At 44.3% G+C, this 20,587-nt stretch overlaps 2 protein-coding genes across 2 annotated transcripts in view; one reads left to right on the top strand and one right to left on the bottom strand.

Annotated features, from left to right (window-relative positions):
• Window positions 1-11,214, top strand: part of Edrf1 (erythroid differentiation regulatory factor 1) — a 37,854-nt gene extending 26,640 nt beyond the window's left edge. Inside the window, 4 exon segments of the mRNA XM_005064280.4 lie at window positions 839-992; window positions 4,140-4,255; window positions 6,160-6,311; window positions 10,394-11,214. Of these exon segments, the coding sequence (XP_005064337.1) occupies window positions 839-992; window positions 4,140-4,255; window positions 6,160-6,311; window positions 10,394-10,568 (597 nt within the window). The 3' untranslated portion in view covers window positions 10,569-11,214.
• Window positions 11,215-11,905: 691 nt separating this feature from the next.
• Mmp21 (matrix metallopeptidase 21) lies at window positions 11,906-20,001 on the bottom strand. Its single transcript, XM_005064278.4, has 7 exons — window positions 19,346-20,001; window positions 17,872-18,403; window positions 16,800-16,939; window positions 16,397-16,538; window positions 15,152-15,409; window positions 13,730-13,902; window positions 11,906-13,533 (listed from the first exon to the last, which is right to left on the bottom strand). Exons 1-7 carry the CDS (start codon window positions 19,505-19,507, stop codon window positions 13,234-13,236), a joined length of 1,707 nt encoding a protein of 568 aa, XP_005064335.1. The 5' UTR covers window positions 19,508-20,001; the 3' UTR covers window positions 11,906-13,233.
• Between the last annotated feature and the right edge of the window lie 586 nt (window positions 20,002-20,587).

Below are 20,587 nucleotides of genomic sequence, written 5' to 3'. Positions count from 1 at the left end.
TTAAAATACTATTCTCAGGGCTGGAGAGAGAGAGAGTCAGCAGTTAAGAGTGCTTGCTGCCCTTTCAGAGAACCTAGGTTTGATTCTTAGCCACATCAGGCAGCTTATAACCAACCACTTGTAACTCCATATCCAGGAAGATCCAATGCCTCTTGACTGTGCGGGCACCTGTACTTGTGTGCACATACTCCTCTTCCACGCATACACGTAATTAAAAGTTTAAAAATAAATCTTCAGATACAGTCCTCCCAACTTTGTGAAATTGAGTGTGCATATGAAAGCATCCAGAAAATATCAGTGGAGCATAGACACAATTTAAAGAATAAGAAGGAAGCCCCAATGTATCTGGTCTGGTGGTCAGGGAATGGAAGAATGCTCTGAGCCCTGTTTCTGTTTTCGCTGTGTGTCAAGCTTGGTGGAAGATGTTGTACTGCCTTTTCTCTCCCATGGAACTGCTTGTCACTGAACTTCTTGCCTCTGAGACTTCATCCACACTGATGTATGGAACCCCTTGTTTTTTGGCTGTGTTTTACTCAGTGTTTCCCATGGGTTTTTTTGAGGCAAAAACTCACTGTGCTATGTCATTCAGACTGTCCTAGAACTCACTGTGAGGCTAGTTTAGTAAGAACTTGTGGTTCTCCTCTTAAGTCTCCTGCCCCATTATTTGCATAGCAGATACTAAATGGTTATTCAATTTAATAAACTTAAAATTTATAAAACTGTAAGAAATAAAAAATGAAAGCATGTAGTGATGCAGGCAGAAGACTTGAGTAATAACCCTGAAGCCCCAGCATGGGATTTTTATTTATTTTTTGATATGTATTGTTTTTATTTGTAGGTTGGTGATGAGCACCTGAGGAAGCAGCACCGAGTGCTGGCAGATCTCCACTACAGCAAAGCTGCAAAGCTCTTTCAGCTTCTCAAAGATGCTCCCTGTGAGCTACTTAGAGTGCAGTTAGAAAGGGTGGCATTTGCAGAATTTCAGATGACCAGTAAGTCTGACTTCTCAGATATTTGTGTGATGGCTGTTTTCTCAGTTGTCTTAGAGGGAGGCCATGCTGTGTGTGGCTCTTGGATATAAGCAGCACAATTTTCCTGTTAATTTGCCCATAGTTGGAGCCTTAGTAGCCACTGAGAGAAGTCCCTACACTTCTTGAAGTGCTTTTTAAAACTTGGAGAAGTGACTAGAGACTTTTAAGATTGAGACAGTATGAAAATCTTGAGTGGAGAAGCAGCAGTATGGGATCCATAGTCCTCACTCATTTTAAACATTGAACTGACACTGGGTAGCTTTGATTGTGTATGGAAGGATGCTGCTATATAGAAAATGGTGAAAGGTGAGAGCTTCATTGTGTCATCTTCACAGCAGAGATTAAGTGAACATTTTGACTACTTAATGCTTCCAACGTTCCCTGCTTGGAGTTCTTGCCTTGCCCATAGTGTAGCATTTGAGAAATGCTTCTTATGTAGTAAGGAAACTGTTATTTGAAGTACAGCAACTCATCTTGCTTCATCTTGATTTGGGGGTGGGGAGAGTAAGACAGAGTTTCTCTGTGTAACAGCTTTGGCTGTCCTGGAATTCATTTTGTAGACCAGGCTGACCTCAAACTTACAGAGATCCACCTCCTCTGACTCCCAAGTGCTGGGATTAAAGGCATGTGCCACCACTTCCCAACCCTCATCTTGTTTTTTTTCTAATGTTATAAATTTAAACTTTATAAAATTTAATTTTGGATTTTGGTGCGTTCCAGGTATCTGATTTTGGAATTAAGGAAGCTCAGCCTATAAAATATATATACATACTCTAAAATAGGGAGCCAAGATCTGAACTGTTCTGGCCCAAGGCAGTCTGGTTAGAGATGTCAATGTGTTTTTTAAATATGTGTGACTTAGTTTGTGTGACATAGAGCCCCTGAGAGGGACAGAAGAAACTACAGGTTTATTGCCTGTGGATAGGACCCTTGCATGATAGGAGGACCATTTCCCTGTGGACCTATTTAGAAATGAATTCATTACCATTTCTAAAAATACTGTATTCAATTTTTATTTTTTGCCAGTGTGTATGCATGGCCAGTATGTATGTATGTGTGTATGGGATGGGTTCTGGGCTGAGTGGTCCACTCCAAGGCAGGGTAGCCTCTGGGTAACTTTTCACTTGCATCTTGCAATATTATGACATGTTCATGTTCTTCAGGATTCCCATGTATTTTTATAAAAGAATAGATACTGGACACACAATCTAAGATGATTGTTGTTAATTGCCTTTAGAAAACGTTTAGGGCAAGTGAGATAGCTCAGCAGGTAAAGGTACTTGCTACCAAGCCTGGTGACCTGAGTTCCATCCCTAGGACCCATAAGTTGTCATCTGACCTCCAAAAATGTCATGACGTGCCGGGCAGTGGTGGCACACACCTTTAATCCCAACACTTGGGAGGCAGAAACAAACTGTGAGTTTGAGGTCAGCCTGGTCTACTGAGAAAGTTCCAAGACAATCTTCAAAGCTACAGAGAAACCCTGCCTCGAAAAACAAACTCCCCACCCACCACCAAAAGGTGTCATGATGAGTGCGTTCCCCCAACACACACACACATAATAAATAATGCAATAAAAAGTTTGAAACCTGATAGCAGCATCACTGCAGCATCTAATGTGAACAGAGTCCAGGAAAGCAGAAATTGAAAAAGCAGGCAGGTCTAGGGAACAACAAAGCTCCTAACTCAGTGACCCACTGCATGATGTGGGCCAAGTGGTGAGTTTCCTGCTTGAGTCTACAAATTAACCAGTTAAGTAATAAGTGTATATTGCATTAACAGATTAATGCTTGCTGAAAAAAAAAGTTTCAAGCCATTCTAGTACTATGACTATCTTTAAAAAAAAATAGTGGAGGTGGTTAGCCAGATTTTTGGGTTTTATAAGGCACATTAGTAAGTGCTGTCATTAATGACGCTTCATCTTAGCTTAGCCCTAGTGTATGGGGCTCTTATTACACCTTATGTCCCTGTTCTCTAGGCACCACATCTACACTGACAGCTTATGTGTCCATTGACTTTCAGGGTAGCAGGCTATTTTAACAGTTTTAAATTATACTGAATGGAAGAAGGTGGCCATTAGCAGGTGGGAATTCCTATGTCAGTTTTCACTTCTGATGCTAGTGGCACACTTGAGGACTGTGTACCATCTATAGATTTGGCAGTTTTCAGAAGGACCCAAAAACTCACTGAAAAGCTATCAAATCAACCAAGGAAGAGTTCAGGAGTACCCCAGAAGTAAAGCTCCATGTTGTCCTCTCAGTGCAGTTATAGGTAGTGCTGACCCCCACCTCATCCCAGCAATGATGTATAACTTTGCCCAGTAACCACCACCTAGGAAGCTCTGCCACACCATGGAGTCCAGAGTACGTATTTGGATTTGGGTGCATGGTTAAACTAAGCCTCCAGCCTCTCTGGAAGATAGGCTGTCATCCTATAGCCCAAAGGCTCCAGAAACCACACTATTAGACCGCCCAATATGGCACAAGCCGTCTGGTACATAGAAAACACTTTTGTCTTAGACACCATTCTGAGGAAGGCCTTGGGAACTACAGAGAATGGCCAGACCTTTCTGTGGAGGTTAACCCTTTACTCACAGCATTGTACTATACACACGCTGAATGTGAACAGAAGAAGACGTACCTTGCAGTGTCTGAGAGATGTAGAAGAGTATAATACTCACCTGATCTACCTTTGAACAGAAAGTGTAATACTTTACAATAGAACAGCCAATATTAAATTGACTCAGCCAACTTTACACAACCAAATAGTGGGATGAACTCTGAACCACAGGCTCTTGTCTATTGGTCCCCTGTAACCTAATCCTTTAGATACTGGCCTCTATTCCAAAGAGGTTGGTATGCTTACTATATAAACGCTGAGGCAAGGTAACATTACTACAACTACATTCAAAAGCTAAAGGTATTATTGTAGCATAGTACTTTGGCTAGGCTTAGTATTTTTTTTCCAAGAGAAAATTAGTAAATAAGTTGATTTTTAGTTTGTTAGGATTGTCACAAGCTGCCTCTATAGAGCTTGAATGTCAGTAACAGTAACACTGGATGGCTTCATAGGTTTGTAACTTAGGAATGTTATTTGTGTTTGTTTTAGGTCAGAATAGCAATGTTGGAAAGTTAAAAACATTATCTGGGGCACTTGATATCATGGTGAAAACTGACCATGCATTCCAGCTCATCCGGAAGGAGCTTGTGGAGGAATGTGACCAGGTAACTGGAGGAAATTTTTATGTTTTATAATAAACATATGTAATAGGCATATGGCACATACTTATGAATAGGTGTATATATTCACATGTTACTGCATAAAAGTACATTACTAGCCAGGTGTTGGAGGCGCACGCCTTTAATCCCAGCACTCAGGAGGCAGAGGCAAGCGGATCTCTGTGAGTTCGAGGCCAGCCTGGTCTACAGAGCAAGTTCCAGGACAGCCTCCAAAACAATAGAGAAACCCTGTCTCGAAAAACCAAAAAAAAAAAAAGTACATTACTAATTGGTTAAAAGTCTTGGTCTGTGTGCTATAACAAAATACCAAAGGCTGAGTGAGTTGTTATAAAGTTCATTGACCCATGACTGTGATCCACATTACTGGATCCAAGTAGCATGGCATCATTGTCCTGGTAAAGGTTCTCAAACCATGTTCAGCATGGTGAAATGGGAAGGGAACAGGCCACATGCAGAATGGGCAGGATATGAAGTTGCCTCTTTGTAACAACTTATGCTTGGGAGACCTAGCCCAGTGTTGAAGCAGAAACACAGCTCTCACCACTGAGAGAGAATGAGATAGTTTATTCTGTAGCCATGTGACTGAACATGGCTTGGGAATGCAGACGAATGTCACCCAGTTCCTACCATCCAGTATGGTCACAGTTACTTGAAATTATATAGTAATAGAACTAAGAAAGTCATGTTTTATAAATACATTGGTGGGACTATCATACAGGCGAGTTACAGGAAAACAGGGACCTCTACTACAGATAGGTTTTAGAGGCTATCTGATGGCATCCTTAGCCTTTGGGTTGTCAGAAGCTGACGGTCTACTGGTATATTCCAAAAGCATTTACCTAATTGTCACAAGGATGGATGTTAGGCTTTTAAGAGCACTAAAAATAACCCAAGATGATTTGACCTGCAGCCTTCTAGCTCTTCGCAGTTGTGGAAATTCTAATCAGTCAGCTAGCCTTGTAGAATGTTTAACACACATGTAGCTCCCCCACTCACTCACCCCCTTGAAACTTTAGTTTACACCAGTTACCTGATGCACTCTCCAGAAGCAGCACTGACACAGGTAGGGCCCAATGATCCAATTACTTTCTCCTTTGCCCAGGTCTTAAGTCCACGAACTGCATAGGAGCCTCAAAGCACAGCAGTTACATTTGCATGATAGTATTACTGACCTACTTTAATGCATGTGTATTTTTTATATTTTGAAAGTTTTTTTAGAATGATCATTTATGAGCCATATTTACCAAACGACCTGTTAGCAAGTTACAGAGCCTATTAAGGTTGTTTTTCTGCTTTAGAGGTGTTTTTGCCTTTGCTTTCCAAGAGCAGGGAAGCATGCACTCTCAGTCCTAGTGGACTGCCAAGGAGTGTTTGCTTCCCAAGCCCCACAGCATAGTCCAGCATTTCTGCAGAGTGCTCTCCTGTGCTCCTCCCACTCCTTACTTTGCCAGCTCTGGTGGGTTCTGGTTAGGTGGTATCCATTTCCGTATTGGTTCTCTATCAACCAGTCAGTGTTGAGAAGTCATAAAATTTCCATGCAGGATTCATTTCTTTTGTTAGTACTTTTTTTTTTTTTTTTGGTTTTTCGAGACAGGGTTTCTCTGTGGCTTTGGCGCGAACTAGCTCTTGTAGACCAGGCTGGCCTCGAACTCACAGAAATCCGCCTGCATCTGCCTCCCAAGTGCTGGGATTAAAGGCGTGCGCTACCAACGCCCAGCCTTGTTAGTACTTCTTAGGTGTGGGGACTTTACTGTATATTTGTCAGAGTTCTCTTGGGTCTGCTTCCTGTTTGTGATCTATAATCTGCTGGATTGAAGGGGCAGCTTTGCCATCATTGCTTATGAAACTGGAAAAGGGCAACTTAGGTGAAGTAACTTTGCTGTCTTTAGCCTAAGAATGATGAAGCTATGCCAGCTACTGATTCTTCACCTAATCTTAATCAAGAAGAAGTGATCAAACTCCTTACTATATTTGAGTCTCGTCTGTCATTCCTTCTCCTTCAATCCATCAAACTGCTGTCATCATCTAAAAGGAAAATGAGGTAAATCATTATATGGTTATTTATTGAACCTTCTTTGCTAACACTTCACCTATGGAAAGAACATGAGTTGTCTCTACTTATGTAAAGAACGGGTAGGTTGTATTTATTTTTATGTTGTGTGTGGAAAATGCAAAATTTTAAGTACTATGCCTTGTAAGAATTGTGTGTCATGTCCCTACTGCATATTCATAAGGTAAATACAGTATTGGAGAGACAAATAGCTCTGGAATGAAGGACCTAAATTGTTTAGTGACACTTATAAACATGTCTTTGATGTGAATTCAGGGCGATGATGATACTGAGGCCAGTTGCACCCTTCAAGGTATGAGGTAGGAAGTTAGCCTCGAAGCCTGGGATATTAGGGAGGAGAGAAGAAGAGTGAAGAGGTACACAGCCAAGAGTTTCCCAAGTTCCTCTGCTGATGTGCAGTGTGTTGTTCCACCCAAACTGATCATTAACTTGAAATTGAGTACAAGTACTACATCAGGAGCATAATATAAAAACACAAGTGTAGTCTTGCTCATATTAGAAAACATGAAAAATAGATTAAAAAGTAAAAGAAAATGCACTCACATACATGATTGTTACTAGTTAAGTCTGTCTTACCATTTTATCTTGGGATATGGGTACTTTTTGTCTCATGTTTTAATTTATACACAGTGTGACTCAGTTTGTAAGCTTTGACAGCATTCAGCATTCCAGAAGTTTCACAACTATGACACACCACAATCTATCACTCCATAAATTCTTCTTGCTGACAGTACGCAAGCAGATCTTGTGCTGTGTCTGAGTTTTCTTTAGTGCCTCTCTCATTCACAGTGGTCACTTCAAGCCCCCATGAGATAGCCCCTCACTATCATCTCTGCCCTGCTTTCTGTTCTCCATTTCTTGCCATGTGCTGTTATTTTCACAGAAGTGTTGAAAACTGCTCATCTGTTAGGACAGCAGAGTCTGTCTGAGAAGTTTCACCTGACAGGTGTTCAGTTGAGTTCATTTTTATAACTTGAACAGAGCTACAGTTGAGAATTTCTTTTTGCCACACCAACCTTCTATATACCACAGGATCCAAGTTCTAACAATAGTAGATGCCCATAGCTGAAGTTCCACCTCTGAGGTTTTAATTGGCTGCAGTCAACCCTAGTTCAAACTATTAAGTGGAAAATTCCAGAAGTAAAAACTCAAAAGTGTTGTGTGCCATTCTGCATAGCCTGATGAAGTGTATGCTGTCTGGGATGTAAATCATTTCTTTGTCTAGCATATCCATACCATACACATGATTGGTCTACCTTTTAGCTATTTAGTAACCTGCTTGATGGCCTGTGTTCGTGTAACATCTGTCATAATAGCCCCAGATCATGAGAGGGTAATGATGCTGACAGTTTGAATATGCCAGCTTTAAGAGAAATGGGCTAGGGCTGGAGAGATGGCTCAGCGGTTAAGAACATTGACTGTTCTTCCAGAGGTCCTGAGTTCAATTCCCGGCAACCACATGGTGACTCACAACCACCTTGAATGAGATCTGGTACCCTCTGCTGGCATGCAGGCAGAAGATTGTATACATAATAAATAAATAAATAAATAAAATATTTAAAAAAAAGAGAGAGAGAAATGGGCTAGAAGTTCTCAGTAGAGAAAGATAGCAGCCTGGTAGTAGTGGTACATGCCTTTAATCCCAGCACTGAGGAACAGAGAAACCCTTTTTTGGTTTTTCTTGGGGGCAGGGAGAAAGAGAAAGAAAGAAAACAGATAAGTGATTGTGTCTACTATAAGCTCAGTTTATAATGTGTGTGGAAGGAAAATCTAATATATGGGGTTCAGGATACCTAGTTTCAGGATGTGTTAAAAGGTCCCTCCCTGACTAGATACAAGCATGTATTTAGGGTGAGGAAGATTTGTGGAAAGTGGTTCCTTACGTGCTGTACCTTTAGTTTTATCCTGTCTTTCACATCACACCTCAGAGAGATTGACTTTACACACATTGGGTACTGCCAACCACATCCACACTCACTGATCCCCCTCCCATGCTCTTATTCTGTTTGGGAAGGGAGGACTAGGGCAGCCAAGACTGGAGGAAGTCTCAGGTATTCAGCAAGGTGTGTTGATATGTTCACTTCAGTTTAGCACATGTATCCATCTTTTCAAAGAACAAGAAAGCAGAGTAAATAGCACATGTGAAGAAGGGACTCTTGGCTTTTAATGCCTAAAAACTAACTCCAGGTAGGTTTTTAAGATTTACTGTTGTGTTCACAAGGTGGCAATACACACACACACACATACACACACACACAGAGTCGTGTGAGCTAATTCAATGATTTTTCACAAATGAGTGGTTTGAGTAATTGGCTAACAGGTAATAATTTGAGTCTTTTGTTATGTTTTATATCACAATAGTGTTTAATGTGACCTAACTAAATCTTATTTCTGATCAGGTTATTAATGTTTAAAAAATATTTATCTTTTTGGTTTTTCAAGACAGTTTCTCTGTGTAGCCTTGGCTGTCCCCAACTCACTCTGCAGACCAGGTTGATCTCAAACTCAGAGATCTACCTGCTTCTGCCTCATAAGTGCTGGGATTAAAGGCATACACCATTACACCTAGCTAGTTTAGATTTTGTTTTGTTTTGTTTTTCAAGACAGGGTTTCACTGTATTGTTTTGGAGCCTATCCTGGAACTCACTGTGTAGATGTAGACCAGGCTGGCCTCAATCTCATAGAGATCCACCTGCCTCTGCCTCCCAAGTGCTGGGATCAAATACCACCAATACCTGGCCTTTTTAATCTAAAGTTTTCATGCAGGCTGCATGTTCTTTGAGCCAACTTGTGTTTTCAGTTCTACTAAGCAAAAGAAACATGGTACTATGGTAGGTTTGAAGAATACTCTATGGTTACTAAGTCAATGATTTGGTTGTGTTTCACTCAGTTGAAAACAGCTAATAATTTTACTGAAATTGGAAAAAAGTAGACCTAGTTATCTCCTTTGAGAGTAAAGGTAGTCAGAATGTGACCATGACAGAATGGTGTTAGTTTTATTTTGACTGTTATTTCTCCCCGTTAGCCTGAGGCAAAAATAGACAAGTGGGCCTAATTGCAAAGCTTAACTTAGGTTCCCAGTGATTATAATGAGATCTAAGAAAATTAAGATTAGCTGGGTGGTGGTGGCGCACACCTCTCTAATCCCAGCACTCAGGAGGCAGAAGCAGGTGGATCTCTGTGAGTTGAGACCAGCCTGGTCTACAAGAGCTAGTTCCAGGACAGCCTCCAAAACCACAGAGAAACCCTGTCTCAAAAAACAAAAATTAAAATTAAGATTTTCACTTTCAGGCTGTTGAATGAGCTTCATGGTATGAAAGCTGTGTATATGCTGTTGGATAAAATACAAATTTTGTTTATTCAGTTGCAGAGAATTTATTCTACTTTGGGTTAAGAATTGAGCTGTTCTTATCATGCATCTTAGTATTCATTGCTGTAGTACAATAGGGTCTCTTGACATTTTAGAGGCTTTAGGGTTTGAGATGAAAAGCTGTAAAAAGTAGTCTCTGAGGGACCTGGAACCCTCTCTTGGAGTACAGAGAACAAATGAATAAGTCATAGACTGTCCTTAGACAAATACATACAGTAACTAATTGAGTAAAATGGTAGGTAAGGTAAATCAGCTAATTATCTTACGAGGAAAAAGATTTGTTTGGCATGGTGGAGCCTGTGAATAGTCAATTTAGTTCAGTGGGTGACAGGAAGTTAATGAAAAGCATGGTCTGTACAAATTGGAAGAAGTTTAATCTGGAGTCTGAGGCCAGAGCACAGCTGCCATTTGGGATGTGGGTTGGTTTGTAGAGGAATGGCCACCTAGCCTCTCCATGCCCTTAGCAACCCCAGCTCCCACTCTACTCTCTTGATGGCATGTATCTGACCGTGGCTTTGCTCACTGTGCCTTCTCAGTGAGCTGAGGTGCTGAGTGAGGCTTCTCACCAGTGAGGTCTGTTTGATTCACTGAGCAAACATAGGTAAGTGCAGTTGCTCTAGGAAGTGCCTTTTGTTTCTGGCCCCTTCCTCTAGCCTCTTTACCTGTCTGTTTTTAACTCTAGCAGTACCACTGAAGAAGATACAGTCCTCCAAACCAACAAGCAGATTTACTCCCAGCTTTTGAGAGCAACTGCCAACAGAAATTCAACTCTGCTGGAACGAATTGAAGTCATCATCTGTTTGCTGGAGCAGCTTGCCTCTGGGAGCAGCAGCTCAAGTGGCAGTGCTGTCCCCTGACCCAAAGTTGTACCTGAGGACTCTATGTCAGTGCCTTCCCAACCTGGAGCTGTTCTGTCCACTCGGTGCTGAGTCTTATTAAATATGAGGAAATGCCATTTAAATAGGCTCACAGTGGAGACTGGTTTCCCACAGCAGGCAGAGGATGTGGGGTGCTTTGGCTTCTTCCTTTGAAGGTGAAAAACCAGAATGGAATCAAACACTTTCTGGTATATTTCCTAGAGAAGTGCATGGTTCCTCAGCAATAGCAGACTTCTTATGACGTGATTACACTTACAGATATTCTTGAAGTGTGTTAAACCACTGGGTGGAAGATGGGATTATTTTGGATAAAATGTTAACTTTGACCAAGAAAACTTTTATCCAAATGACTTTACGGGTTCAAATGGCTAGTAGAAACTCTCTGCGCATCAGCATTTCCTTCTGTTGCACAAGAAGTATACCCTTTCCAAGCTGTGGTGTAGGATTTTTTGAAGACTGATATTGTGCAGGTCTCTATTCAGTGCATGTTCTCAAAGGACTCACTTTTCTTTGACTTTCTGTGACATTGATAAAGAATAGGTACTATCACTTTTTCATTTGAAACTTGAAACTGTGAATAAGGTAAGAGAACTATTTTGAATAAATAAGCTATTTATTTAACATACCTTGGTATTTCCCTCTTCCATTCTTCACGCTGCTGTGATTTGATTTTATTGTGATTAGCAAAACCTTAGGAAGTACATCATAGATAATAATGTTCAAGGTAAATGTCTGCCCGAATTCATGCTCCTGGGAACATTCTGCTTGGGCCCTGCTGCTCTGGGGATCTTGCCCACTTGCATGCCTTCACACTCTCCTGTTACCAAAGCTGACTGCATATGGGGCTGTGACTGATAGTGTACAGCATGCAGATGAAGCAGTCTCTTCTGCTTGGGTGACACTCTGGTGTCCAGCCTCACCTGCAGCTGTGGTTGTCTCACTGGAGCTGACCTCCATTGCAGCAAGGCAGATTAGATTCTCTAGCCATTTGTCTAGTCCTTGATGGTTTGCATTGTCCTTGAAGCAAATTTTTGTCTATAAGAATCACTGAAACTTCTAAAGTTTTGGTGAAATTGTAAAGCTTTTGTACCACCTCATCAGTCCCATTTCAGGACTACTGTGTGCTTTTGCTCCTACAATGAGTGTACACACAGTAACAGCCTTTCCTCCACTGAAGAAACTGGCTGCTTCCACTGAGCGTAGCACCTCTGGAGCAGATGAATTCAAGATTTCTCCGTGTTTCCCTAGAGATGAGTTGGGGTGTTAGAACAGCTTGTCTCTTTGCCCCTCTCCTTAGCTCAAGAAGCCTTCAGATAGAAGGAAAATGGTCTTTAATCAAGGAAGTAGACATTTCGGCTCTTTGCCTTATAGCAATAACATGAAAATTTCTGCAGGAGAAATAAAAGATCCTTCTTAAATGTGTTGTAATTACTTATGTTGGTTTAAATTAAAGTTTCCTGAAGTACATGTGTTTTAGCTGTTCCTTTAGAAGACTCTGTTGCCTGACCACTCAGGTTTCTGAATCTTGTTCAGTTGATTTCATCGTCCAGATATCATTATATGACAGTGACTTTGTTTATTAAGAAGTCATAAGCCAGCCAGGCAGTGATGCACACCTTTAATCCCAGCACTCACAATCGGGAAGCAGAGGCAGGAGATTCTGAGTTTGAGGCTGGTCTCTAACTTGAGTTCCAGGACAGCCAGGGCTACACAGAGCAAAACAAAACAAAAAGAATTCATAATCCCTGTTGTATGGAAGTTAAAGGGTAATGCCTATCTTAGACTAGGAAAATTAGTTACCCAGCCAGCTTCCAGAGCCCTGTTGTGGCCTGGCCTGGCCTGCAGAACATAAACAGGTAAGTTTTCACTACTTTGGGCCAGGCGGTGGTGGCGCATGCCTTTAATCCCAGCACTCGGGAGGCAGAGACAGGCAGATCTCTGTGAGTTTGAGGCTGGGCTGGACCGACAGCCTCCAAAACAATACAGAGAGAAACCCTGTCTCGTAAACCACCCTCCCCCCCCAGAAAAAGTTTTCACTACTTTGTAGGGAGAGAAGACCACTAAGCCAATTAGGGTGAGCCAGAAAGGTCATGCTCTGCAGAGCCTCAGCCAGTTGTGGGTAAGGCCATGTGCACAAACAAGGTGCATTTGGCAGCAGGACCACACTGCAGGGTGCAGAGATGGAGGTCTTTCTGTTATGCCAGACAGACAAGGACGGACTCATTGGGACCTTTGGTTCAGGTCAAATATTAAGCACATCATTATGAAGTGTTTTTTGCAATATAGCTAATTTCAGTTCTGTGCCCTGCCCTAGACCAGTTCTCAGTTTAAGTGCTGTAAAAGCCATTTCTGTACCACACAATGTTGTGACCACTGGTGGCACTATTGGGATGGCAGAGGTCATGTGAAGTTGAAAGAAAAGATGGGAATTCCCTAAGGTAAATCATTTGATGTTTCTAAAAGATACTTTTCCCCCAAGTTAACTGATCCTTAAATCTATTTTTATAGTTCGAGGAATGCTTTCTTGTTCAATTTTAGCCTAGGAAACGATACCTGCTTTAGCTACTAAGTCTGGTTTGTTTTCTTTGCAGAGAAGTCTGACTTTTCTCAGAGTTTTTGTAAGTCCTAGCACTTCCTGTCCTCATCACATGTTCAGTGTAGAGGTATGAACATCACAAACATCAAACCACTTCTCTGAAATAGACTTTTTTGGAAATAATCCATTCAGAGGAAGCCGAGAGTTCTGTTGTTTGTCCTTGTCACTAACTACTTTCCAGTATGAGTTGCCTTTGAAAAAGAAGACGGAGCTGTGTGCATAGGAGTAGTAAGCTGAATCGATGCTTCTGAATGGATGGTTTTGTGGCATTACTGCTGGAAACACTTGGCTCATCTTCTTTGGGTAAGAATTAAGTACTTGGTTTTGGTTGACATCAAATGCGAATACCTGCAAAGTAAAGCAGACACTTTTCTGAGGATGTTGACTCTGAACTTTCAACAGCATCTTGACTCAGTCTGACTCTACTGGATTCTGTAGACATGAATTGCTGAGTATTTTCCCCTCTGGTTCACAATAGTTAACGTACATCTGAAGTGATGAGAACATCTTTTAACTAAGGACTCAGAGATGCAGTGATACTTACTAGAGACCCCTTGAAGAAGTAAATTAACTGCTGCCTCCGTTCATAAAAGGCAGTGTCCAGGGGGCTGGGGATGCCAGGGAAGCCTTCTGAAATCAATTTGGGGTAGCTCTTTCCTTGTTCATCTTCTGTGTGTGCCTGGTCATTCTCGCTGTCATATCTCCAATATTGGTTTCCTGAGAGCCAACCCAAAACTGTCAATGTAGTTTATTAGTACCAGACCACAAGAAACATGACATGGGCCACAGATACAACCCAGAACTCCTGGATTCCACCCAAGTGACAATTCACCCACTATCCTATGACAAACTGGCATGCCACTTCATGTCATTCCAAGGGGCAGCTGCCAATAGGTTCTAAGTCAGCCCTGTATGATGTTCTGCCATGATTCCAGAGAAAGGAGGCTTTCTCATTCAGCCATCTCTTTAGGCCTCCCATGACTTCATTTGACCCCAGTAACTTTTGTCTTTCCCATCACTGCTGTGTTAGAATGCTAGTTGCAGCTGGGTGATGGTGACACACCTTTGATCCCAGCATTTGGGATGCAGAGGTAAGCGGATCTCTGTGAGTTCGAGGCCAACCTGGTCTACAGAATGAGTTCCAGGACAGGCTCCAAAGCTACAGAGAAACCCTGTCTCAAAAAACAAAAAAAGCTAGTTGGCTCAAACATGGGATAGCTTGAGTCTTAGTCTGTAGACCCATTTATAGTGGTTTGAAAGAAAATGGGTCCCACAGGAGTAGCACTATTAAGTGATGTTGCTTTGTTGGAGTGGATATAGACTTGGAGAAAGTGTGTTACTGTGGGGATGGGCTTTGAGGTCGTCTTTGCTCAAGCTACACTCAGTGTGGTAAAGAGTTCACTTTATGTTGCCTGGATCAAGATGTAGAACTCCCGGTTTCTTCTCCAGCACCATGTCTGCCTGCATGCTGCCATGTCCCATCACAATGATAAGAGACTAAACCTCTGAAACTATAAGCCACCCAATTAGACATTTTCTTTTATAAAACTTGCCATGGGGCGGGGTGGTGGTGGCACACGCCTTTAATCCCACCACTCGGGAGGCAGAGGCAGGTGGATCTCTGTGAGTTCGAGGCCGGGTTGGTCCAAGAGCCTCCAAAACAATACAGAGCAACCCTGTCTTGTAAAAAAAAAAAAAATAGCCATGGTCACGAGGTCTCTTCACAGCAATAGAAACCCTAAGACACTATTCTTTGCCATGTTAGAAGCTTCTAGTCTAAGTTTACTCATTTGGTGACTTAGGGGCCTTCCTAAGATCAGAGGATACAGCCCACCCTGAGCCTGCAATCTAATCAAATAGGAATGCCACTGGTCACCAGAACGTTACAGTGAAACCTTGGTAAGTGCTGGAAACCTTGTGAGCACAAGTTCAGTAAGAGAAATAGTCACACTTGAAGCATTGTTACCTTTAAAAAAAAATCGTTCGTCTCTTCCCCATGACCAGACATGGACGAAGGCATCTATACGTTGCATGGGGATTCCACGCCAGCCAGTAAGGATTTGGAGGGGGTCCCCATATCGAGTCCTGTTGTTGCGGTTTTCATAGAGCCAGTACCAGCTATTGCGGAAGAAGTAGGTGTTGAACCTCACTCTCACTTCACCATATTGGTTCCTCTCCTTTCGAATCCAGTCGAACACTGTATCAAATGATCCCTCACATGAACCTGGAGAGAGAAAAAAGTTCCAGCCATTTGTCACTGCAAACACCAGCATTCATAATTGTTTGGGATGGAGGTGGTTACATGGCTAGCACTTCCTGTTGGAATGTCTTAAAGAAGCACTGTAGAGACTGAGCAGTAGGTAGACTGAATTTTAGGAAGCTATTCACAGGGTTTCCAGACCCAGTCTGGATGCAGTTCTGGGTCATCCTAGTGCTGCTGGCTCATGCCTCTTAGTCCATCTGATTTCGTGAGAGGAAAGACATTTGGTTCTAGACACATAAAACAGCCATGTTTCCACTGGAGGATGCTCATGAGGCTGCAACATTCTTTGGGTGTCAAGAATGGGAGCACATGAGAACAAAACTGGGATGGACTCTGTGAGGGCCTAGGAATGGAAATGCTTTCCCTGTCTTGGGCATCTGTGCTGTAATCAACAAGTGTCTTAATTGTCTATGTGTCTGTGTGGGTGCCCATGGGGGCCAGAGGTGTTGGATTCCTGGAGCTGAAATGGCAGGTAGTTGTGAGCCACCAGATGTAGGATTAAGGCACCTACATCTCTGGAAGGCACTCTTAAATGCTGAGCCACCACTCTGCCCCACAATTTGTTTTAAATAGCCACAGGTGCCCAGCATAACAACTGAAAGTTTGTGGTGAAGTTCATGTCTGGAATTACAGCTTCTTCCATTGGCTTCCTGTGTACTCAGCTCTGTGATGAGGCATGGGAGCTCTGTGTATCTAAAAGCCATGATATCCTCTTCCTCACCAGTGTAGAAGGAGTTGGGAGAGAAGGCACAAGAGGGACTTGCTCTTCACGTGTGGCTGTCTGTGGTCTAGTGAAATCATTTTAAAAGCCTGCAGATGGAATTTGAGGGCAGCTCTTCAGCCATGCAACCTGTGCTGTTTGGGGACCAGTCTCCAAGTGAATAGAGCCTGCTGGCTTTAGCCTCCTTAATACTCTTAGCTGGACCCTCAGCCCTAGACCCATCTTACCATATAGTCTTTGAATTGCTTTCCTATCTGACCAATCCAACTCAAACGCAGGCTCCTGGGGAATGTAGTTTGGTTGCATTATGGATCCTGCCCTGTAGGTATGAGGCAATCCAAGGACGTGGCCAATTTCATGGACAGCTACCTAAGAGGGGAACACAAACCACAGATGTTGGACCAAACCTGAGTCTTTGATGATGCAGGGACCTATCACTAAATTATAGAAGCCTGGCCTATGCCCTGTGCAGAGCTGCGCTTGCTTAGAGAAACAGGATGAGTATTGGGGAACCACCATCAGAGACTTGCTAAACTTTCTAGAAGGTTATGCACACACCAAGGAAAAGCTTGGTTTCTGAACTTGTGCTAGGTGCTTTGCCTTCCCAACACAGCTGCTGGAGCCTCTTACTTTGAGAAGGCTGATGCCCGTTTCACTGGAGAGAGGGGTGAAGTGCTCGTCATCATCAAAGTGGATCTCACCCAGACGCCAGGCATGTGCAAACTCCTGTCCACTCCCGTCAAACACCCTTGGGCAGCCCAGGTGCCGGCCTGGTGTGGGGAGAGGGTGGGTAGTAGTGAATGAAGGTGCCCATCTTAGGTCCCTTTTTTGATAGCACAGACTTTAACAGCACTACACTCTCCAGGAGCTAGTGCAGCAATGGGCTATACATAAGGTCCATGGAAGCAGACCAAAATGCTGGGTGTCTGAACAGTGTGTCGATAAAGACCAGAGACAAACCAGCTGTGGTGATGCACACCTTGAATCCCAGCACTCAGGAGGCAGAGATAGGTGGATTTCTGAGGCCACACTAGTCTATAGAGGGAGTTCCAGGACATCCAAGGTTACACAGAGAAACTGTCTCAAACAAAAAAACCAAACAACAGCAACGAAGACTATAAACATCTCAATACTAACTGCTGTGAGTGTGTGTCTGTGTGAGTGCTGAGGGAGGAGACAGTTACTGGAGCTGGAACCCTATGATGGGGAAGACCTCAAAAAGGTCACCATCTCACATCCACACTTATAACAAACCATGACTCATGGACTCTAGAATTAGGAAATTAACCCAGAAAGAGCAGCAAGGTGGATGGGAACACCTCTAGTTCACAGATGGGCTGGGGAAATCGGTAGTGGTTGCCTTTATGTGTCTTCACACAGGTCAAGTAGGCTCTACCCACTGCTGTTCCATGTGTCCAGGAGGATGGGTGGGGGATGAGCTGGGATGTACTCCAGGCAAGTGAACCCCAACAGCTAAGACCTTAGAATCTACCGAGAGTAGATCCTACCCCTTTAGGTGTCATCTCTGAAGAAGCCCAGCAGGTAGGAGTTGGAACCACACCACTCTGGGGGACAAGGCCATCAAGTTGTGATTGGCCCAGGTTGCCCTAGGCATGCTACTGGGCATGGGGCCTTGGTGGAAGAATCAGAGACTGCCTGTAGACTAGGCAGGAAGGGACCCTATGGTCTGTTCCCCTCTTACCTCTCCCGAAACCCAGCTTTATGTCCACCGTGGCGCTAGGGGCCGTGAGGTCCTCCCGAAAGTCCAGTGGTGTTACCTCGCTCCACATCCTGAAGGCCAGTCTAAAGATGTATCTCTGCTCTTCCACAGAGAGTTGGCTGCTGTAGGCATCCCCCACCAGCCTCCAGCTCAGCGTCTTCTTGGAGAAGGCCCTGCTGGGCCCAGTGTCTGTGGTGCCCTCATGTTGCCCACCTGGCTTGGGCAGCAGCATTTGAAGAAAGCGCTTTTGTCGGACCCTGGGCTGGAGACCTAAAGAGGTTGGCAGGGCTGGTGGGGTTGGCAGGGCAGCCTGAGGTGGCAGCCTTGTGTCAGGGATGCCACAACGTGGCCTGTTCATAGCTGCCAGTGTAGGTGAGTCTAGTTCCCCGCTGGCTGGTAGTCTGTTCGCCTTCTGGAATCTACGCACAGCTTGAGACAAGGTGGAGGCCACGGGGACCCCTGATGACTCCTTTGGGCTAGGCATCTCTGACCAGCCATATTTCAATAGGAATCTCTGTGGGAAAGAGAAACCCTAAATTCAGAGGGTTGCCTCATGCCAGGATTTTCCCTGTGCTGTAGGGGTTAAGGAGGGGCATGGGGATATAGAGAGCCTACCAGAGTGAAGTCATGGATGCCACATGGCCTGTGGAGGAGCAGAGTTGAAGCAGGCCAGGTAGTGGGACTGGGAGGGAAGGGGCCATGCCAAAGGTAAGAGGTCGAGGCTGTGGTACTGCACACTGGCCTGAGGGGCTGAGAGGGAGGCCTGTCTGGAAGGCTGGAACTCCACAACTCCCAAGGACTGGACAAGATTCATTCTGCAAGTCCAAGTTTCTAGCATGCAAGGGCAAGGAAGGCAGGCGCAGCAGGCGTCTGGGGCAAGGAGCCAGGAGTTTAGGGGGAAATCTTGATCTGTCTGCTTCTGGTGCTTGATAACCACCAGACTGCAGGGGCTGTGGAGTGGCGGGAGGTCTGCTCAGATCCACTCTTACTCCAACCCATGACTGGAGAAAGGAGCCCTGATCTTGCGTCAGTGAATGCCACTCAATAGCACAGTGCAGGGAATCTTAGCTGGAGCTGTCCTTTCTCTGTATGTCCAGACTGGCAGGAGGTCAACCAAAGGATGCCATCAGCATCATGCCTTAGACTGACAGCACCAATGCTCACATTCAAATGTCCTCTGACATTTAAAGCTCCTCTCTGCACAGGACCCATCTCACCTAGACACTGTTGCAGCTAGGGTTCGTGTCAGATGGGGTCAGGTGTAGCTCAGTGGTAGACAGGCTTTGCAAGGTTCCAGGTGTCATTCCCAGCTTGACAAAGATGAGACACCAGGTTAAGCAGGCGCTCTGCCTCTGCACAGCCATCTTTCCATGTCATGCTCTGGCCTCTTTGTGTGTGTGTGCGTGTGTGTGTGTAATTGTACACACAGATGCTGCTGTTCTGTGGGTCTCCTTACCTGAGCAGCACGGAGGTCAGCAATGGGCTTGGCCTGGCTCAGAGGCGATGGGTCCAGGTCCGAACGGTCCCGGCTGTGGAAGAGCCTCTCAGGCTGGGTCGGCTGGGGTGCAACCAGCCAGAAGAACAGCAGTGTCAGACGCAAGACAGAGGCAGCAAACATGGCCCCACTGGGACTCTGGTCCTACCTTGCTGCGTCCCCGTCTCCCCTCCTAAGGGGCAGGACATGGTAGGACCCTTTTATAAGTAAGCAAGTATTCTTCACCCAGCCCTGAAGTGTGCCTGCTAGGAAACTGTATCTGAGGCCCTGGTGTACTGCCTTTGAAGACCCCAGGGCCACTTTTCTCATCGGTATGAGAACTCCTCTTCCTTCAGTCTTGGGGTATGGTATTTCTGAGTGATGAACCTGTGGACTGCTCTCCTGTGTTGACTTTCCTGGTTGAGTTTGCTCCTAAATGAACTGAGGGAGAAGTGCCGGGTGCATCCCGCTGTGCTGCTCTGAAGGCCAGCCCAACCCTGACAACATGCCTTTTAGGACTGGACCTGCAGCTTTAAAACTGTAGCCTTTAGTTTGTTCCTATGAAGGTCTCTTTTCTGGGTGATCTGAGGTTTAGGGCATGTTGTTTCTAAACTTTTTTTTTAATCATTTTTGAGACAGGGTTTTTCTGTGTAATAGCCCTAACTGTCCTGGAACTCATGCTGTAGACCAGGCTGGTTTCGAACTCACAGAGATTTCTTTGCCTCTGTCTCCTGAGTGCCCTTCAGCTCCTGGAGTCTAGAGCTGAGGCTGGAATCTCATGTCAAAGGTCATGCATAGGTCCTCATCTGCACCCAAGTCCTGCCTTGCCCCTCTTGAAGCCTTGCTGTGACCAGGGCCATTTGGCACCAGGGATGAAAGATCATAAAGGAGGCACTTAGAGTTTGGAGACAACATTGAGTAAATGCCCCCCCAAAACCCAAAATGGTGAGGACCCTCCTCTGCTGCCTGTCAGTGTTTGTCTCCTTCAGCTTTCCTAGGAGCAGTGGAACCCCACTTTTCACCCCATCTGTTCTACTTCCTTTTTAAACTCTGTCTCAGCTGGTTTCTCTATATCATCCATCAACTCTGCACCTGCCATGGTGAGTTCAGCATCCCCCAGTAAATGTGTCTCGTTGTCAGGTGTTCGGCCTATTCCAGAGCCCTGAAATGGTCACTTCTGAAGATCCTGCTGTCCTCTAGCCTGGCTTCTTTGGAGAGGATGTA

Source organism: Mesocricetus auratus, unplaced genomic scaffold, assembly GCF_017639785.1.
Source record: "Mesocricetus auratus isolate SY011 unplaced genomic scaffold, BCM_Maur_2.0 Super-Scaffold_4256, whole genome shotgun sequence".
In the NCBI taxonomy this organism is placed as follows: Eukaryota; Metazoa; Chordata; class Mammalia; order Rodentia; family Cricetidae; genus Mesocricetus; species Mesocricetus auratus.
The sequence above is the reverse complement of the archived record's forward strand: the minus strand, read 5'-3'. Positions and strand labels throughout refer to the sequence as shown.